The sequence below is a fragment of the Thamnophis elegans genome, chromosome 17 (assembly GCF_009769535.1).
Source record: "Thamnophis elegans isolate rThaEle1 chromosome 17, rThaEle1.pri, whole genome shotgun sequence".
NCBI classification, from domain to species: Eukaryota; Metazoa; Chordata; class Lepidosauria; order Squamata; family Colubridae; genus Thamnophis; species Thamnophis elegans.
The window spans coordinates 12701305-12717876 of record NC_045557.1 but is presented as its reverse complement, the minus strand read 5'-3'; the positions used below and the strand labels follow the sequence as shown (position 1 = coordinate 12717876).

Sequence of the window (16572 nt, the reverse complement as noted above, 5' to 3'; positions counted from 1 at the left end):
ACCCTTTCTGATAGGTGGCAGTCCAGTCTCCTCTTGAGAGCTCCAGGGATGAAGCTCCCACAACTTCCGAAGGCAAATTCTCTTCCATGGGTTGATTGTTCTTCCACCTTATTTCCAGGCTGAATCTCTCCTTGGTCAGTTTCCATCCATTCTTCCTTCTCTGGCCTTCAGGGGCTTTGGAGAATAGCTTGACCCCCTAACTCCTCTCTGGGGCAGCCCCTCAAATATTGGAAGATGCTCTCCTGTCTCCCCTGGTCCTTCTCTTCTCTAGATTAGCCAGGCCCAGTTCCTGCAACCGTCCATCGTAGGTTTTAGCCTCCAGTCCCCTCATCATCCTGGTTGCTCTTCTCTGCCCTCTTTCTAGAGTCTCAACGTCCTTTTTATAGTCTGGGGACCAAAACTGGATGCAGGACTCCAGGTGTGGCCTTCCTAAGGCTTTACAGAGTGGTATTAGGACCTCCCTTGATCTTGACTGTATCCCTCTGTTAATGCAGTTTAGGATTGCGTTGGCTTTTTTGGCTGCTGGCTCCTATTTAGCTGGTTGTCCACTAAGACTCCAAGATGCCTCTCCCAGTCACTGCTATTAAGCCTGGTTCCACCCAGTCTCTATATGTTTGGTCAGTTACTTTGAAGGAAGTATTTCAACACTTCATGAACCAGGTTTTCATCTTAAGCCCATCATCATCCATCTGTTTGGATGTGCCTATTCCATGAATGTAACCATGGTGTCTGGTTAATCCTGGTTTAGCATGTAGCTTCATCAGCCTCTTTTGTGAAGTTAGCCATGGGGGTTAGTAAACCCAGTTTCATTGCGTTGTGTGATGTTTGGATGCAGGCCGTTGAGTTTCATTCAGCAGGCTCTGGTTAAACTACTCCATGTGGGAACCTAGGCAGTGAATATCTTGGATGTCTGGATAAGATAGGGGTTAAAATGCACTTTTTGCTGAACCACAGGGTGTTCTGAGCTCCCCAAACACAACCAACCCTCTGTAATTGAAGCAATAATTCCTTTATTAGGAGCAAAACGTTTCTCTCTCATTGTCTGCCCCATCTATTCACCTCCACCCCCTGCCTTTGATCCCCAGAGCTCGTGTGGGGCTTCGCTAGCAGCAGTGGCTCTTCTGTCCCAAGGACCAGCCCATAGATTTCCATTGCTCTCCTCTCCTCTGCCCCATCTATTCACCTCCGCCCCCTGCCTTTGATCCCCAGAGCTCGGGTGGGGCTTCGCTAGCAGCAGTGGCTCTTCTGTCCCAAGGACCAGCCCATAGATTTCCATTGCTCTCCTCTCCTCTGCCCCATCTATTCACCTCCACCCCCTGCCTTTGATCCCCAGAGCTCGGGTGGGGCTTCGCTAGCAGCGGTGGCTCTTCTGTCCCAAGGACCAGCCCATAGATTTCCATTGCTCTCCTCTCCTCTGCCCCATCTATTCACCTCCGCCCCTGCCTTTGATCCCCAGAGCTCGGGTGGGGCTTCGCTAGCAGCGGTGGCGCTTCTGTCCCAAGGACCAGCCCATAGATTTCCATTGCTCTCCTCTCCTCTGCCCCATCTATTCACCTCCGCCCCCTGCCTTTGATCCCCAGAGCTCGGGTGGGGCTTCGCTAGCAGCGGTGGCTCTTCTGTCCCAAGGACCAGCCCATAGATTTCCATTGCTCTCCTCTCCTCTGCCCCATCTATTCACCTCCGCCCCCTGCCTTTGATCCCCAGAGCTCGGGTGGGGCTTCGCTAGCAGCGGTGGCTCTTCTGTCCCAAGGACCAGCCCATAGATTTCCATTGCTCTCCTCTCCTCTGCCCCATCTATTCACCTCCGCCCCCTGCCTTTGATCCCCAGAGCTCGGGTGGGGCTTCGCTTGCAGCAGTGGCTCTTCTGTCCCAAGGACCAGCCCATAGATTTCCATTGCTCTCCTCTCCTCTGCCCCATCTATTCACCTCCGCCCCCTGCCTTTGATCCCCAGAGCTCGGGTGGGGCTTCGCTAGCAGCAGTGGCTCTTCTGTCCCAAGGACCAGCCCATAGATTTCCATTGCTCTCCTCTCCTCTGCCCCATCTATTCACCTCCGCCCCCTGCCTTTGATCCCCAGAGCTCGGGTGGGGCTTCGCTAGCAGCGGTGGCTCTTCCGTCCCAAGGACCGGCCCATAGATTTCCACTGCTCTCCTCTCCTAACCCTAACCCTGAGTCCCACCCCGCCTCCTCTTCTGATTTGGTGCTGGAGGGGCCGCAGCTGACAGGCCACAACACAGGGACTAGAAACATGAGAATGCAACTTCTTCTCCTCCTAAAGATTGACCGGATCGCAACCACATCCTGAACCTCCCTGTTGTAGGGTGGTTCAAATGCCAAGCCAGCCTTTACACTCATATATTCTGTGCTTCTTTAGAAAAATTCCGATGCCCTCCGTGATTGGACCTTTGAGGAAAACTGGGCCACACTGGACTCCGATCAAGGTACGGTTCCTCCCCATCTGTGTATTTACCCATGTCATCCTCAACGTACGACCTCAACGGAGCCCAAACGTTTTCTCCTTGAGACATTTGTTAAGTGAGTTTTGCTGTTTTAGCAATAGCACTTAAACTTATATACCGCTTCACAGTGCTTTCCAGCCCTCTCTAAGTGGTTTACAGAGTCAGCCTCTTGCCCCCCGACAATCTGGGTCCTCATTTTACCCACCTCGGAAGGACGGAAGGCTGAGTCAACCTTTAGGAGGAAGAAAGGAAGGAAGGAAGGAAGGAAGGAAGGGCAATAGCAGTAGCACCTAGACTTATATACCACTTCACAGAGCTTTTACAGCCCCCTGTAAGTGGTTTACAGAGTCAGCCTATTTGCCCCCAACAATCTGGGTCCTCATTTTACCCCCCTCGGAAGGACGGAAGGCTGAGTCAACCTTGAACTGGTCAGGATCGAACTGCTGGCAGTGGGCAGAATTAGCCTGCAGTACTCCATCCTAACCACTACGCCACCAAGATCTTTCTTGCCACCATTATTAAGTGAATCAGTGCAGTTGTCAAATTAGCCACAAGGTTGTTAAGTGGATCTGGCTTCCCCATTGACTTTGCTTGTCGGAAAGTCACAAAAGATGTCTCCATGACCCCCGAACACTGCAACTGTCAGTTTCTGCACCGGAGACAAATTCTTTGTGTGTCTAATCACACTTGGGCAAATAAAGTATTCAACTGAATTCAATTCAGTTCAGTTCAGTTGAATTCAGTTCAGTTCAGTTGAATTATAGCAATAGCAATAGCAGTTAGACTTATATACCGCTTCACAGTGCTTTTACAGCCTTCTCTAAGCGGTTTACGGAGTCAGCATATCGCCCCCACAATCTGGGTCCTCATTTTACCCACCTCGGAAGGATGGAAGGCTGAGTCAACCTTGAGCCGGTGAGATTTGAACCGCCGAACTGCAACTAAGCAGTCAGCTGAAGTGGCCTGCAGTACTGCACCCTAATCACTGCGCCCTCTCGGCTCCCTCAGTTCAGTTCAATTGAATTCAGTTCAGTTCAGTTGAATTCAGTTCAATTCGATTGAGTTCAGTTCAGTTCAGTCCAATTGAATTCATTTCAGTTCAACTGAATTCAGTTCAATTGAATTCAGTTCAATTCGATTGAGTTCAATTCAGTTCAGTCCAATTGAATTCAGTTCAGTTCAACTGAATTCAGTTCAATTGAATTCAGTTCAATTCGATTGAGTTCAATTCAGTTCAGTCCAATTGAATTCAGTTCAGTTCAACTGAATTCAGTTCAATTGAATTCAGTTCAATTCGATTGAGTTCAATTCAGTTCAGTCCAATTGAATTCAGTTCAGTCCAACTGAATTCAGTTCAATTCGATTGAGTTCAATTCAGTTCAGTCCAATTGAATTCAGTTCAGTTCAACTGAATTCAGTTCAATTCGATTGAGTTCAATTCAGTTCAGTCCAATTGAATTCAGTTCAGTTCAACTGAATTCAGTTCAATTGAATTTAGTTCAGTTCAGTTCAATTTAGTTCAATTCAGTTCAATTGAATTCAGTTCAGGTGAATTCAGTTCAGTTCAATTGAATTGAGTTCAGTTTACTTGAATTGAATTCAGTTCAGTACAGCCGAATGCAATTCAGAAGGACTCATCAGCCACCCAGCCACTTTCTCTTTCTTTCCCGGATCTCCAGGTCCCAGCAAGACAGAGCTGGCCCGGAAGAAACGGGAAGAGAGGCGCCAGGAAATAGAAGCCCGGCGAGCCGAGAAGAAGGCGGCCAAGGGACCCATGAAGTTGGGGGTCAGGAAATTGGAGTGACACTCCTGCCCCACCACGCCCTCTTCTTTTCTCCTCCTCCTCTTCCTCCCAGCGTTGGACACAGCTGGAGGCCTTCAAAGAGACGGCGAGAAGGAGGCGAAGCGTCTATAACTCTGGTTCCCCAACCCGGTTTTGAAACGTGGTGGGAAAACCGGGGTCCCCTCCATCCGGTCTTGCTCGGCGTGGGGGCCGCCACCCACACAGCCAGGCCCACCTGCCTCATCACACCTTCCTTTGCAACCTGCTGGCCGATTTCTCTGGTTTCAGATAGTTAAAACGTAGACTTCTGGAAGCCTTGGGGTTGTGGGTGTGTGTGTGTGTTGGCTCCGTCACCCGGTCGCTGGGCAAAAGAAATGGAGACTTTTGCGCGGAGGCAAAGGACCAGGCGGAAGTGTGCGTGGGTGTGCACAGGTGTTAATCCGTGCCTGTGCCATCAGCTGACACGGAGGCAGAGAAACAAATTATGAATGAAAAGCTGTGAGAGGATTCCCACGGACCCTTGCCAAGTCTTTTCTCTTTTTTTCTCTGTTTCTGTGTCTCTTTATCTATCTGTCCTTCTTTCTGACTCGCTCTCTCTCTCTCTGTCTACTTCTGCTTTTCACTCTTTTCTATTTTTCACTCTCTTTCTGTCTCTCTCTCTCTGTTTCTCTTCATGTATTTCTTTCTGTCTTCCCTATTTTTCACTCTGTCTTTCTTTGTGTCTTTCTCTCTCTCTGTATATTATCTCTATTTTTCACTTTTACTCTGTTTTTCACTGTCTCTCTCTCTCTTTCTGTTTCTTTCTCACTGTATTTCTTTCTGTCTGCCTTTGTCTCTCTCTCTGTCTTTTCTCTATTCTCACTGTCTCTCTGTCTGCCTCTTTCTGTGTTCCTCTGTCTGTCTGTCTCTGTCTCTCTTCTCACTGTCTTTCTCTTTCTGTCTCTCTCTCTCTCTCTGTGTTTCTGTCTTTCTCTTCCCCCCCCCTCTGGTTTGCACATGCACACCAAACACTTGCCTTCGCTCGGCATAGCAAACTTGGTTAAAACGTGGCTTAATCCTTCAGTGGCAAGTATGAAGTGCCACAGCCTTGGTGCGATAGTTTGTAAATCTGGAAAACGGGTTAATTCCAATAAGGAAAAAGTGATGCATTTCCCTTCATCCCCTACAGACGTAAAGCTTGCAATTTGGCTGGTTTTCGGCAACCAAGGTGTGTGTGTATGATGGTGGGGGAGGCATATTTTGGTTTTCTCCCTCGGGGCTACTGAGAATTATGGCTGGAGGGGAGCGGGGGCAGCAACAAGAATCTCAATCCCTCTGGTGTTTTTTTTTCTTCTTCCTTTTAGTAAAATAGCTTGCAAACAACTCCAGGAGATGGTTCGGTGCAATTATTTTTACTGCTTTTACAACCTGGTTGGAAAGTACACATTTCATTCAGAAGTCTGGGCTGAAACCAGGCTGGGAAAAAACATCCTCAACCTCTCAAGTTACTTCGGAATTATTTCAAGGAACATTAATGTAATATATATATATATATAATGTGCATTCACCCAGAGGTTAAACCTCGTCCTGTTTAGGATATGGCTGGAAATAGCTTAGCTTTTTTTTTTTTTAAGTGAACATTAAAAAGGTTCTTTAAAAGTGTCCTGGCCAAATGGTTATCTGTGCAACAAGCAGGACAGGGAACAATTGGTGTCAGGAGTGGGATCCACAAAGCAGCCGTTCCTGTTTCCTCCAAGGAATCTCCTGGGGGGGGGGTAGTGAAGGAGGGACATGGATCCACTGTCCCCCACCGTTGGACTAAGTGCAGCAAAGGTGCGGCTTTCCTGCAGCAGACCCAGAGTCCGGCTCCTGCCCCGTCCTTCCTCTCCTCGCCTCCTTCCCTAGATAACAAGAAGCAGGCAGCCTCAAAGGAGCTGGATGTTCAGTGGCAAAACTGGCACCGGGGTCTTGTTTCAGGTGTGGCGTTGTGGTTGGGCACCGAAAGCCCTTCCTGTCATGTGGTGCTGGTGCTCCTTGGGCTGGACGGGAGACTGGAATCCGAGACCTGCTATTGGGGGGAAAAGCGGAGATTGTTGCAGTGTTTTAGAGATGAAACTCCAACAGAAACGGAATAACAGAGTTGGAAGGGACCTTGGAGGTCTTCTAGCCCAACCCCTTTGCTCAAGCAGGAGATCTTTAGAGAATAACAAGAATTGGAAGGGACCTTGGAGGTCTTCTAGTCCAGCCCCTTTGCGGGAAAAAGGTGCATCTCGTACTCCGAAAATTACGGTACTTCATCTGATCTTGATTCCGTCCCTGTTAACGCAGCCTAGGATTGGCGTTGGCTTTTTTTAGCAGCTCCGTTCAACCAATGCAAACGCACATGGGACATGTCAACAAGTACTACGACCACCCTATAAAGTAGTGATGCTGAACCTTTTCGGCACTGAGTGCCAAAAAGGCAGCGCACAGGCGTGCGGGTAGCACCAAGTGCAGAAAAGGGAGCACTTCGTGCACTAGGAAGAGGAGTTGCTTAGGCGGCATGTGCATGCCGGAAAATGTGCTTCTGGTTACGGTGCGCACATGCGCACCAGCCGGCAAGTCCTCCGGTTACTGTCGCACATGTTCACACGCCAATCTCCTGGCCAGCACACAGGCTTACGCTGGAAAATGGAAGACTGGCTGTTCCACTTTCCGGCCCTGCTACACACGTAAAGGCCAGCTGATCATCACATGCACATGCGCACCAGAAACCCAGAAGAGGAACAGCAATACTGCACATGCCAGTCAACATGACTCTGTGTGCCACTTCGGCCATGTGTGCCATAGGTTCACCATCATGGCTGTCAAGCCTTAATAAGGCCACACCTAGAGTCCTGCATCCAGTTTTGGTTCCCAGATTCTAAACAAGACGTTGAGATTCTAGAAAGAGGGCAGAGAAGAGCAACCAGGATGATGAGGGGACTGGAGGCTCAAACATCCGATGGACGGTTGCAGGAACTGGGCCTGGCTAGTCTAGGGAAGAGAAGGACCAGGGGAGACAGGAGAGCATCTTCCAATATTTGAGGGGCTGCCCCAGAGAGGAGGAAGGGGGTCAAGCTATTCTCAAGGCACCCGAAGGCCAGAGAAGGAAGAATGGATGGAAACTGACCAAGGAGAGATTCAACCTGGAAATAAGGAGGAATTTCCTGACAATCAACCCATGGAAGAGAAGTTGCCTTCGGAAGTTGAGGGAGCTTCATCCCTGGAGGCTTTCAAGAAGAGACTGGACTGCCCTCTGTCAGAAATGACGTAGGGTCTCCTGCTTGGGTGGGGGGTTGGACTAGATGACCTCTATGGTCCCTTCCAACTGTTCATCTAAATCTTAAAGACACACACACACCCCCAGTTCCACACTCACAGCCTCCGTTTTTGCTCTCGCTTACCTCTCCCAGTGACGAAAGGCCAGAGAAGAACGACTGTGGAGACACGGAAGAATTCTCAGAGATTGAACTGGCTGACTGGAGTCTTACTGTGAAACGAGAAAATGGGGAAGACAATTAGCAAGAGACTGGAGCTGCAGGGGATGTTTTCTTCCAAGCGAGGCCCTTGGTGAGTGGACTTCAATTCCCACAATCTCCCTGCGATCATGGCTACCGTTGAGAATTCTGGGATTTGAAGTCCATGCAGATGGAAGACCACACCTGTAATGTTAGTGAATGAACGAGTTTTTCATGCTTACGACTGCTTCAGTGTCCTTACGGTCACGCGGTCAAAATTCAAGCGCTTGGCAACAGGCTCGTATTTATGCCGGTCCCCTTTTGCGATCTTCTGACAAGCCAAGTCCGGGGGGGAGCCGGATTCACTTAACGACCGTGTGACTAACAAACTGCAGTGGTTCACTTAAGCACAGTGGCAAGAAAGGTCACGAAATGGGGCAAAACTCACTTAGCCACAGAAAGTTTGGGCTCAATTGTGGTCGTAAGTCGAGGACTACCCGTACTCCCCACCCTGCTGCTCAAGGGCCCCTTAAAAGCCCCTCCACACACATTCCCAAGTGGCTCTTGTTTCCCTGGGTTCTTCTTACATGAGGAAACAGACCCCAAAGGGGTCCCATTTTGGCCCTCGGGTGATGGCCGTCGCATCTCGGAGAGGCTGCTGCAGCGCATTCGGACTTCGGCCTCCCTCTTCTTCTCTTCCTGCGCCTGGAAATGGGGTTAAGAAGTGGGATAATGTCAGGGTTCCAAATAGCACCCAAAATTAAACCAGAGTCCAAGGCAAAGGATTCCTCTAAGTTCCAATTGATTAAAAGAGCCATGTTGGCACATCGGGGGAAACCCGAATCTGAAAGCTTCCTGGTTTTCCCCACCCAGTTGAAAGTTCAAGATCTTGCCCCCCACACCCACAAGTCCATCCCATGGTCCTATCTTCCACTGCCACACTGGCAGTTCCACCCATCTACATCCAGCCAGGTGCAGGAACAAAAGAGACCTTGACTTTCTAAGAAGAATGTTGTTATGGCTACATATCATCTAACTCCTTACAATTCCCCCCTCCCATTTTCCCACCATAGAAAATGCATAGTAGAATACTAGAAGGTGTGGCAGGCCAAAGACCCACAAGAAAAGATGGCTGCAGGCCTGACAGGTGGAGAATAAACAAATGTATGTTGGAAAGACTCCTGACTGAATTATCTACAGCAGCAGGTTAAGAAATGCCCAATTCTTGCATTCAGAATAACCATAATTTTAAGATCAAACAATCGCAATCAATCACAGAAGGATCTTGATAAAACTTGAACATTGGGCACCATTGAAATTCAATGGTGAAAAAAGGAAGGTTCTACACTTAGGCAAGAAAAACGAAATGCACAGGTACAGTATATGTAGTACCTTGCTCAATAGTAGTAACTGAGAGAGGGATCTTGGAATCCTAGTGGACAACCATCTAAATAGGAGCCAGCCGTGTGCAGCAGCTGCCCAAAAAGCCAACCCAGTTCTAGGCTGCATAAAAAGAGGAATAGAATCAAGATCATGTGAAGTATTAATACCACTTTACAAGGCCTTGGGAAGGCCACACTTGGAATACTGCATTTAGTTTTGTCCGCCATGATGTAGAAAAGATGTGGAGACTCTAGAAAGAGTGCAGAGAAGAGCAGCAAAGAGGATTAGGGGACTGGAGACTAGTTGCAGGAACTGGGTATCTCTAGCAGAGGTGGGTTCCTACCAGTTCGCACCTATTCGGTAGAACCGATTTGTCAAATCTACTGAACCGGTTAGAAGAGGTTCCATCAGTGGACCCAGAAAGCAGGCCACACCTACAGAAGAAGTTCCAAAATATTTTGAAACCCACCACTGATCTCTAGGTTAATGAAAAGAAGGACTAGGGGAGACATGATAGCAGTGTTCCAATATCTCAGGGGCTGCCCCAAAGAAGAGGGAGTCAAACTATTCTCCAAGGCACCTGAGGGTAGAACAAGAAACAATGGGTGGAAACTAATCAAGGAGAGAAGCAACTTAGAACTAAGGAGAAATTTTCTGACAGAACAATTAATCAGTGGAACAGAAGTTGCCTCCAGAAGTTGTGAATGCCCCAACACTGGAAATCTTTAAGAAGAGGTTGGATAGCCATTTGTCTGAAACGGTATAGGGTTTCCTGCCTAGGCAGGGGGTTGGAGTAGAAGACCTCCAAAGTCTCTTCCAACTCTTGTTATATTCTAAAAGTGTTGAAGAACAATTGAGCTGGAAGGGACCTTGGAGATCTTCCAGTCCAGCCCCTACTCAAGCAGGAGACCCTAGACCATTTGAGACAAGTGGCTGTCCAATCTCTTGTTAGAAACCTGCAGTGATGAAGCACCCACGATTTCTGGTGGCAAGTTGTCCCACTGGTTAATTTTTTTTATTGTTAGGAAGTTTTTCCTTAGTTCCAGGTTGAATCTCTCTTGGATTAGTTTCTATCATTTCTTGTCCTGCCTTCTGGTGCTTTGGAGAATAGCTTGACTCCCCTCCTCTTTGTGGCAGCCTCTCAAGTATCGGAAGAGTGCTATCATGTCTCCCCTGGTCCTTTTTTTCTCTCCACACTGGCCCAACCCAAATCCTGCAGCCGTTCTTCGTATGTTTAGTCTTTAATCACCTAGTTGCTCTTCTCTGAACTTTTTCCAAAACCTCAACATTTTCCCATCGGAATGGGAAGTAATAAAGAAGATATTAGATTGTGCAGAAATGAACAGCTTGACATTGAGAATAAAGGACAAAGAGGAATTAGTGTACTACAGGACGTGGGGCGGTTTTACAAGTGGTTTGAAAAAAGGTATAAATAGAAAGAAAAAGGACCAAAACATGAAACAAAGATCTCCGACAACACATGATAAATACAGGGGGAGAGGAAATAAGAAAATATTAAAATGCAAATATACAGACGGAAAAATGATATGAATTGACATATGTTAAATAACAATTCTAAGAATGCATATCTAAGAATGAATTTGAAAGGAAAAATAAAAAACTCGCTACAAAAAAAAACATCTTTTAAAGCCATCTTCATTGACAATTTCATTTTGTAAATGAAGATGGCTTTATGTTGTTAGTTTTGTTTGTTTAAAAAAAATGTTTTTTTTTCGTAATGTGGGGACCAAAAATGGATGCAGTATTCCAGGTGCGGCCTCACCAAGGCTTTATAAAGCGGCACTAAGATTTCACGTGGTTTTGATTCTATGCCTAATCCTTTCCTTCGCTGGGGCTGCAAAGCTGAAGGATTCCAGGCTGGTTTTCCTTCTTTACAACCAAACCATCATTTGGTCAATTGTGAGCTTTTCTTGTCAATTGTGGCCTAGACCAGCTGTTCTCAAATATTTTGGAGTTGTGGGGGGCTTTGCATTCTTTAAAATGATGGGGGGACCCCCAAAGAGCATTGGTTCCTGTGGGTTATATCGATTGATATTTATTGTGTTAGATGTTTTTAAGTGTTTATTTGATTTCGGGGGTTCCCAGGAGCACTGGTCTAGGTCAGTGGTTCCCAAACTTGGCAACTTTAAGACTTAAGCTCTGGCTGGAGAATTCTGGGAGTTGAAGTCCACAAGTCTTAAAGTTGCCAAGTTTGGGAACCACTGACCTAGGTGATACAATACATGGATAAGAATATTATTGTGGCTTGTGGATTGCAGCTATTGGTTTCACGGCTGGCATGAAATCAGGAGGGCACAAAATATGATTCTTTTTTTTGTGGCACCCCCAGATTTCCCATAATGTGGGCCCAAACCTTGGCCCTTTGCTTGTACTAGGGGGTGGAGCTGTTTTAATAGGCAAATAGCACCAACACCCCGCCACCATCACAGTCAAACGCGAGCTGACTTGTGTTGTGACTTGGTGCAACAAACTCTGTGTCACTGGATCAGCGATCTCAATCCAACCGGAGGGAGGCTGGTGATAGATTGGGAGAAATCAGCCACGTGAAGTCGTTGTCATGCTCCCGTTGGAGTCTGAATCTGCGGGGAAAATGAGCTGGAACTGGAGAGCGAAGGGGCGGCTTCGTTGGCTTGGGAGGAAAATGGGGAAGGGGAAGGCCAGCCAGGCCTTTCAGGATTGGGATGCCTTGTAGGCAGGGAGGAAGTGGGGACAGGAGGACCAAGAGAGGCTAAGCGGCGAACATGAGAGACAGAGCTAAGACGAGGAGCAAGGACCACCCGCTCCTGATCCAAGAACATGGAGAGTAGAGAGAAGGCGAGAACAGTGCAGAATGACCTGGCTACTCAGGAGGAGAACGCACAGGCACACCTGGGACTGAGACTTCAGGAGACGCTGTGGGGAGGAACAAACACTAAATTCCTGGAGTATTTAAGTGCCGACGTTTGAACTTTCCTGGATTCCTTGCATTCTTTCTGGATTTCTTATAGTTGTGTGTGTTTGTGTTTGCTCTGAGACTGGCCAGAAACGTGGGAGCGTTTGGAGAAATTTGGAGCAATAAAAGAGAGGCTTGAACTTCCGTCTGCTTGGGTTGCCTCTGTGCCGTGCCATCACAGTTGTGGTCCCCAACCTTTCCGACTTTGGGGAGCGGCCATGGATGAGAGATGGAACAGTTCCGTGTGAGCAGCAGGAGAATGCATGCCTGTCACCTTTGCACGGCCAGGTCCAAATGGGCCACAGTCCAGTACCGGCCCGGGAACTGAGGACCCCCGATGCAAAGGGTAGCAAAACCATGTTTACTCACCAAGTGTAGGTCCTGTAGTTGACGCTGCTTTTCGCTCGGCCCGACGTGGACGAGGTGGTTGAAGTTGCTTGGGGAAGAGATGAGCTTAGCACGGAGGCTGGGGTTGCGCATCATTTCTCTGCGAGGGAGAGAGGAGGGGCAGCGCCTAGCACGGGGCACCCTGCTCAGAGGTGCCAGCCAGCTGGCAGCGGATCAAAGCCACATGACTCCCTGAGACGCTTCCTGGCGGGGTTCACCCAGCTACCTTCACTTCCTCCCTCCCTCTCTTTGGTCTTCCGCCTCAACGACGGCGCTCGGGACTAGAATTTCCGTTGCTAAGCAATGCAGAACTACATTCTTTATTTAGCATACGGTATTTATTTAGCCTACCCGTAGCCCTCGAGTTAGGGCCACAATTAAGTCCAAAATTTCTGCCGTTAAATGAGACAGTTAAGCGAATTTTGCTCCGTTTTGCAACCTGCCTCGCCGCCATTGTTAAATGAAGCACTGCAATGGGGAAGTTGCTTGTTAAGTGAATGTGACTTCCCCATTCACTCGGCTGGTGAGAAGGTCGCAAAAGGGGATCGTGTGACACCTCCCGCCCCCCCAGGACACAGTGACCGGCATAATTTTGCCAAGCGGTTGAATTTTGATCACATGACCCTAGGGATGCTGCAATGGTCATAAGTGTGGGGAAACAGTCATAAGTCTCTTTTTTCAGTACCTGTTATGACCGAGGCTTCCCGAGAGCCTGAAGCAAACTCCTTGTCTCAACAAAAAATCCTTTTATTAATTTGTTGTGAATTCTGCTCATTCACATCCAGCAAAGTCTTTCAAAGGAGGATTTATGGTCACAGACCTTATCTGGCTTGCAGAGCTGCCAGGCAGGTATCTGCAAAACGTGGCCAGGAGTCTCAGAGAGTCAGGAACCAATGAAGCGATGAACCAATGGTCTCCTGCAAACTCCACTCCCCTTTCGCTCCTCTTTTATTCCCTCTGGGAGGGGCCATTCACTGTCCACCTATGGCCTTACTCCCAAGTCAACCCCTGTTCTTTAGCTCTTCCCTTCGTCTGGCAGCTCTGTGCATGCGCACACTGGGAACAGGCTCCAGCTGTTCTGCCCCACTGATGTCTGATGCTGAAGGCAGCTGATAACTGGCATACGGCCCTGGCCCCCTCTCTGCCTCCGACACAGAGCCTTCATCAGAGCCTCCCCCAGACTCCAGCACTGGCCCAGAGTCCTCCCCAGCCTCCTCACTGGCCGAATCTGCTGCCAGCTCTACTGGCCATGACAGTGCCTCTATAACTTTGAGTGGTCATTAAATGAATTGTTGTAAGTCGAGGACTACTTGTTAAGCAAAAATTTGTTATAAGCTGCTGAGAGTTGCCTTGTGGTGAGATGGGTGGCGAACAAATTTAATAAATCATAAGAATAAAAATATCCAACCATTTGGAGTTGCATTGTATGCTGAGCCACATCAAAACGAACCAGGGTTACAATTAACCAACCTCGGCCTGCAGTGCAAACTTTTTGCTTTGCTTAGCTAAATGAGAACGGCCGTGGGTTTCGCGACAGCTTGTGTAAGGTCTGAGTAACAGCGGTCAGAAAATCCCCAGGCTGCCCCTTCTCCGATCGGCCTCACCTCCTCTGATGTTGCCGCTCCTCCTCGGAGATCCGGAAAGAGAAGCACCGCTTGTGCCTAGTCCTCATGAGGTATCGCCGGCTGTTATCAGTGGTCTGGGGGATTTCGAACTCATCCTGGTCTGGAGAAGGAAGGAAGGAAATTTAGGCTCCTCACACATCAAATTTAGATTTGCACAAGGCACTGGCGTTAGTGAATGATTTAATTAGCAGATCAACAGAGTTGGAAGGGACCTTGAAGGTCATCTAGTCCAACCCCCTCGCCCAATCAGGAGACGCTACACCATTTCTGACAGAGGGCAGTCCAGTCTCTTCTTGAAAGCCTCCAGGGATGAAGCTCCCACAACTTCCGAAGGCAACTTCTGTTCCATGGGTTGATTGTTCTCCCTGTCAGGAAATTCCTCCTTATTTCCAGGTTGAATCTCTCCTTGGTCAGTTCTTCCTTCTCTGGCCTTCAGGGGCTTTGGAGAATAGCTTGACCCCCTAACTCTTCTCTGGGGCAGCCCCTCAAATATCGGAAGATGTTCTCCTGTCTCCCCTGGTCCTTCTCTTCCCTAGACTAGCCAGGCCCAGTTCCTGCAACCGTTCATCAGATGTTTGAGCCTCCAATCCCCTCATCACCCTGGTTGCTCTTCTCTGCCCTCTTTCTAGAGTCTCAGCATCTTTTTTATAGCATGGTGACTAAAACTGGATCCAGTACTCTACGTGTGGCCTTACTAAGGCTTTACAGAGCGGTAGTAGCACCTTTTGGCTAGTTGGTTAGTCTCAAATACAGCGCAATGTGATAACTTCTCATTGCACTTTTATTGTGAACTTTAAAAGTATAAAAAGAGATGGTCCTTGACTTACGACCACAACTGAGCCCCCAAATTTCCATTGCTAAGTGAGACGTTAGTTAAATGAGTTTGGCCCCATTTTACAACCTTTCTTGCCACAGTTGCTAAGCAAATCACTGCAGTTGATAAGTTACTCGCCCCGTCGTTAAGTGAATCTGGCTTCCCCATGACCCCGGGACACTGCGACCGTCATAAATATGAAACCAGCTTCCAAGCATCCAAGTATAAACCACATGACCAGCAACGGTCGTAAGTGTGCAAAACGGTCATAAGTCAGATTTTTCAGTGCCGTTGTAGCTTTGAACAGTCACCAAAGAACTGCTGCAAGCGTGTGTGTGTGTGTCTGTGTATTTATTTATTTATTTCTGGTTTCATTTTAATGTAAGCTGCTCAGCGAGATGGATAGCAAGCAAATTTAATAAATAAACCTGCAGATTCCCAAAATAATCACACTTAAAGCTAAGTTGGACTGTTGTGGGAATGCAGCCTCGAATTCCCTCCGCAAAGTCCTGGGTTTCGTGCTTTACCTGCTTGGAGGCCCCTCCTTACCTGCGGCTTTGTTCCTGAGGTAGGTCAGCCGGACTTTTTCGCTGCCAAAGGTGCACAAGGAGCCCTCGGGATTCAGTGCGCGCACCTGAGCGGAGGAGACAGGGATGAGCCAGGGTGGTTAGAGTGCAGTCCTGCAGGCTAACTCTGCTGACTGCCTGCAGTTTGGCAGTTCAAATCCCAACACGCTCAAGTTGACACAGCCCGCCATCCTTCCGAGGTCGTAAAATGAGGACCTAGATTGTTGACTCTGTAAACCGCTTAGAGGGGGCTGTAAAAGCACTATGAAGCTGTATATAAGTCTAAATGCTATTGCTCTTCCTTCCTTCCTTCCTTCCTCCCTCCCTCCGTTCCTTCCTCCCTCCCTCCATTCCTTCCTTCCTCCCTCCCTTTGTTCCTTCCTTCCTTCCTTCCTTCCTTCCTTCCTCCCTCCGTTCCTTCCTCCCTCCCTCCGTTCCTTCGTTCCTTTGTTCCTTCCTTCCTCCCTCCTTTCGTTCCTTCATTCGTTCCTTCCTTCCTCCCTCCCTTCATTCCTTCCTTCCTCCCTCCCTCCGTTCCTTCCTCCCTCCCTCCGTTCCTTCGTTCCTTCCTCCCTCCCTCCGTTCCTTCGTTCCTTCGTTCCTTCCTTCCTCCCTCCCTTCGTTCCTTCATTCGTTCCTTCCTTCCTCCCTCCCCTCATTCCTTCCTTCCTCCCTCCCTCCCTTCGTTCCTTCATTCCTTCATTCGTTCCTTTGTTCCTTCCTTGTTAGAATGCAACATTGCAGGCTAATTCTGCCGACTGCCAGCAGTTCAAATCAGCTCAAGGTTGATTCAACCTTCTGTCCTTCCAAGTAGGGTAAAATGAGGACCGAGCACTGTGAAGCTGTATATGAGTCTAAGTGCTATTGCTCTTCCTTCCTTCCTTCCTTCCTTCCTTCCTTCCTTCCTTCCTTCCTTCCTTCCTTCCTTCATTAGAACATGGCGCACCTTTTTCAGACAGATAGTCTGAATCCACTCCGCCTTCCGGACGTCAAAGATATCGAGGCTGTTTTCGCTGAATACAGACAAATAAGGAGCATTGTAACCTAAAACAGGAAAGAGCGCAGGGTTAATGCCAGTGTGCCAAGCATGCCCCTCATGCTGGCGGCCACCCACATCTTCCCGCAATCCTGCCGATTACGCTGCG

The 16572-nt window shown here is 48.4% G+C and overlaps 2 protein-coding genes across 2 annotated transcripts in view; one reads left to right on the top strand and one right to left on the bottom strand.

Moving 5' to 3' along the window:
• SCYL1 (SCY1 like pseudokinase 1) overlaps window positions 1-4605 on the top strand; it is a 34982-nt gene extending 30377 nt beyond the window's left edge. The window contains 2 exon segments of the mRNA XM_032234071.1: window positions 2374-2440; window positions 4138-4605. Of these exon segments, the coding sequence (XP_032089962.1) occupies window positions 2374-2440; window positions 4138-4262 (192 nt within the window). The 3' untranslated portion in view covers window positions 4263-4605.
• A 3737-nt stretch (window positions 4606-8342) lies between these two features.
• CDC42BPG (CDC42 binding protein kinase gamma) overlaps window positions 8343-16572 on the bottom strand; it is a 119032-nt gene continuing 110802 nt past the window's right edge. Inside the window, exons 31-36 of the mRNA XM_032234334.1 lie at window positions 16374-16471; window positions 15411-15495; window positions 14027-14147; window positions 12405-12522; window positions 11972-12251; window positions 8343-8404 (exon numbers count right to left, since the gene is read on the bottom strand). Coding sequence (XP_032090225.1) covers window positions 12015-12251; window positions 12405-12522; window positions 14027-14147; window positions 15411-15495; window positions 16374-16471 — 659 coding nt within the window. The 3' untranslated portion in view covers window positions 8343-8404; window positions 11972-12014. The remainder of the gene's footprint in view (window positions 8405-11971; window positions 12252-12404; window positions 12523-14026; window positions 14148-15410; window positions 15496-16373; window positions 16472-16572) is intronic.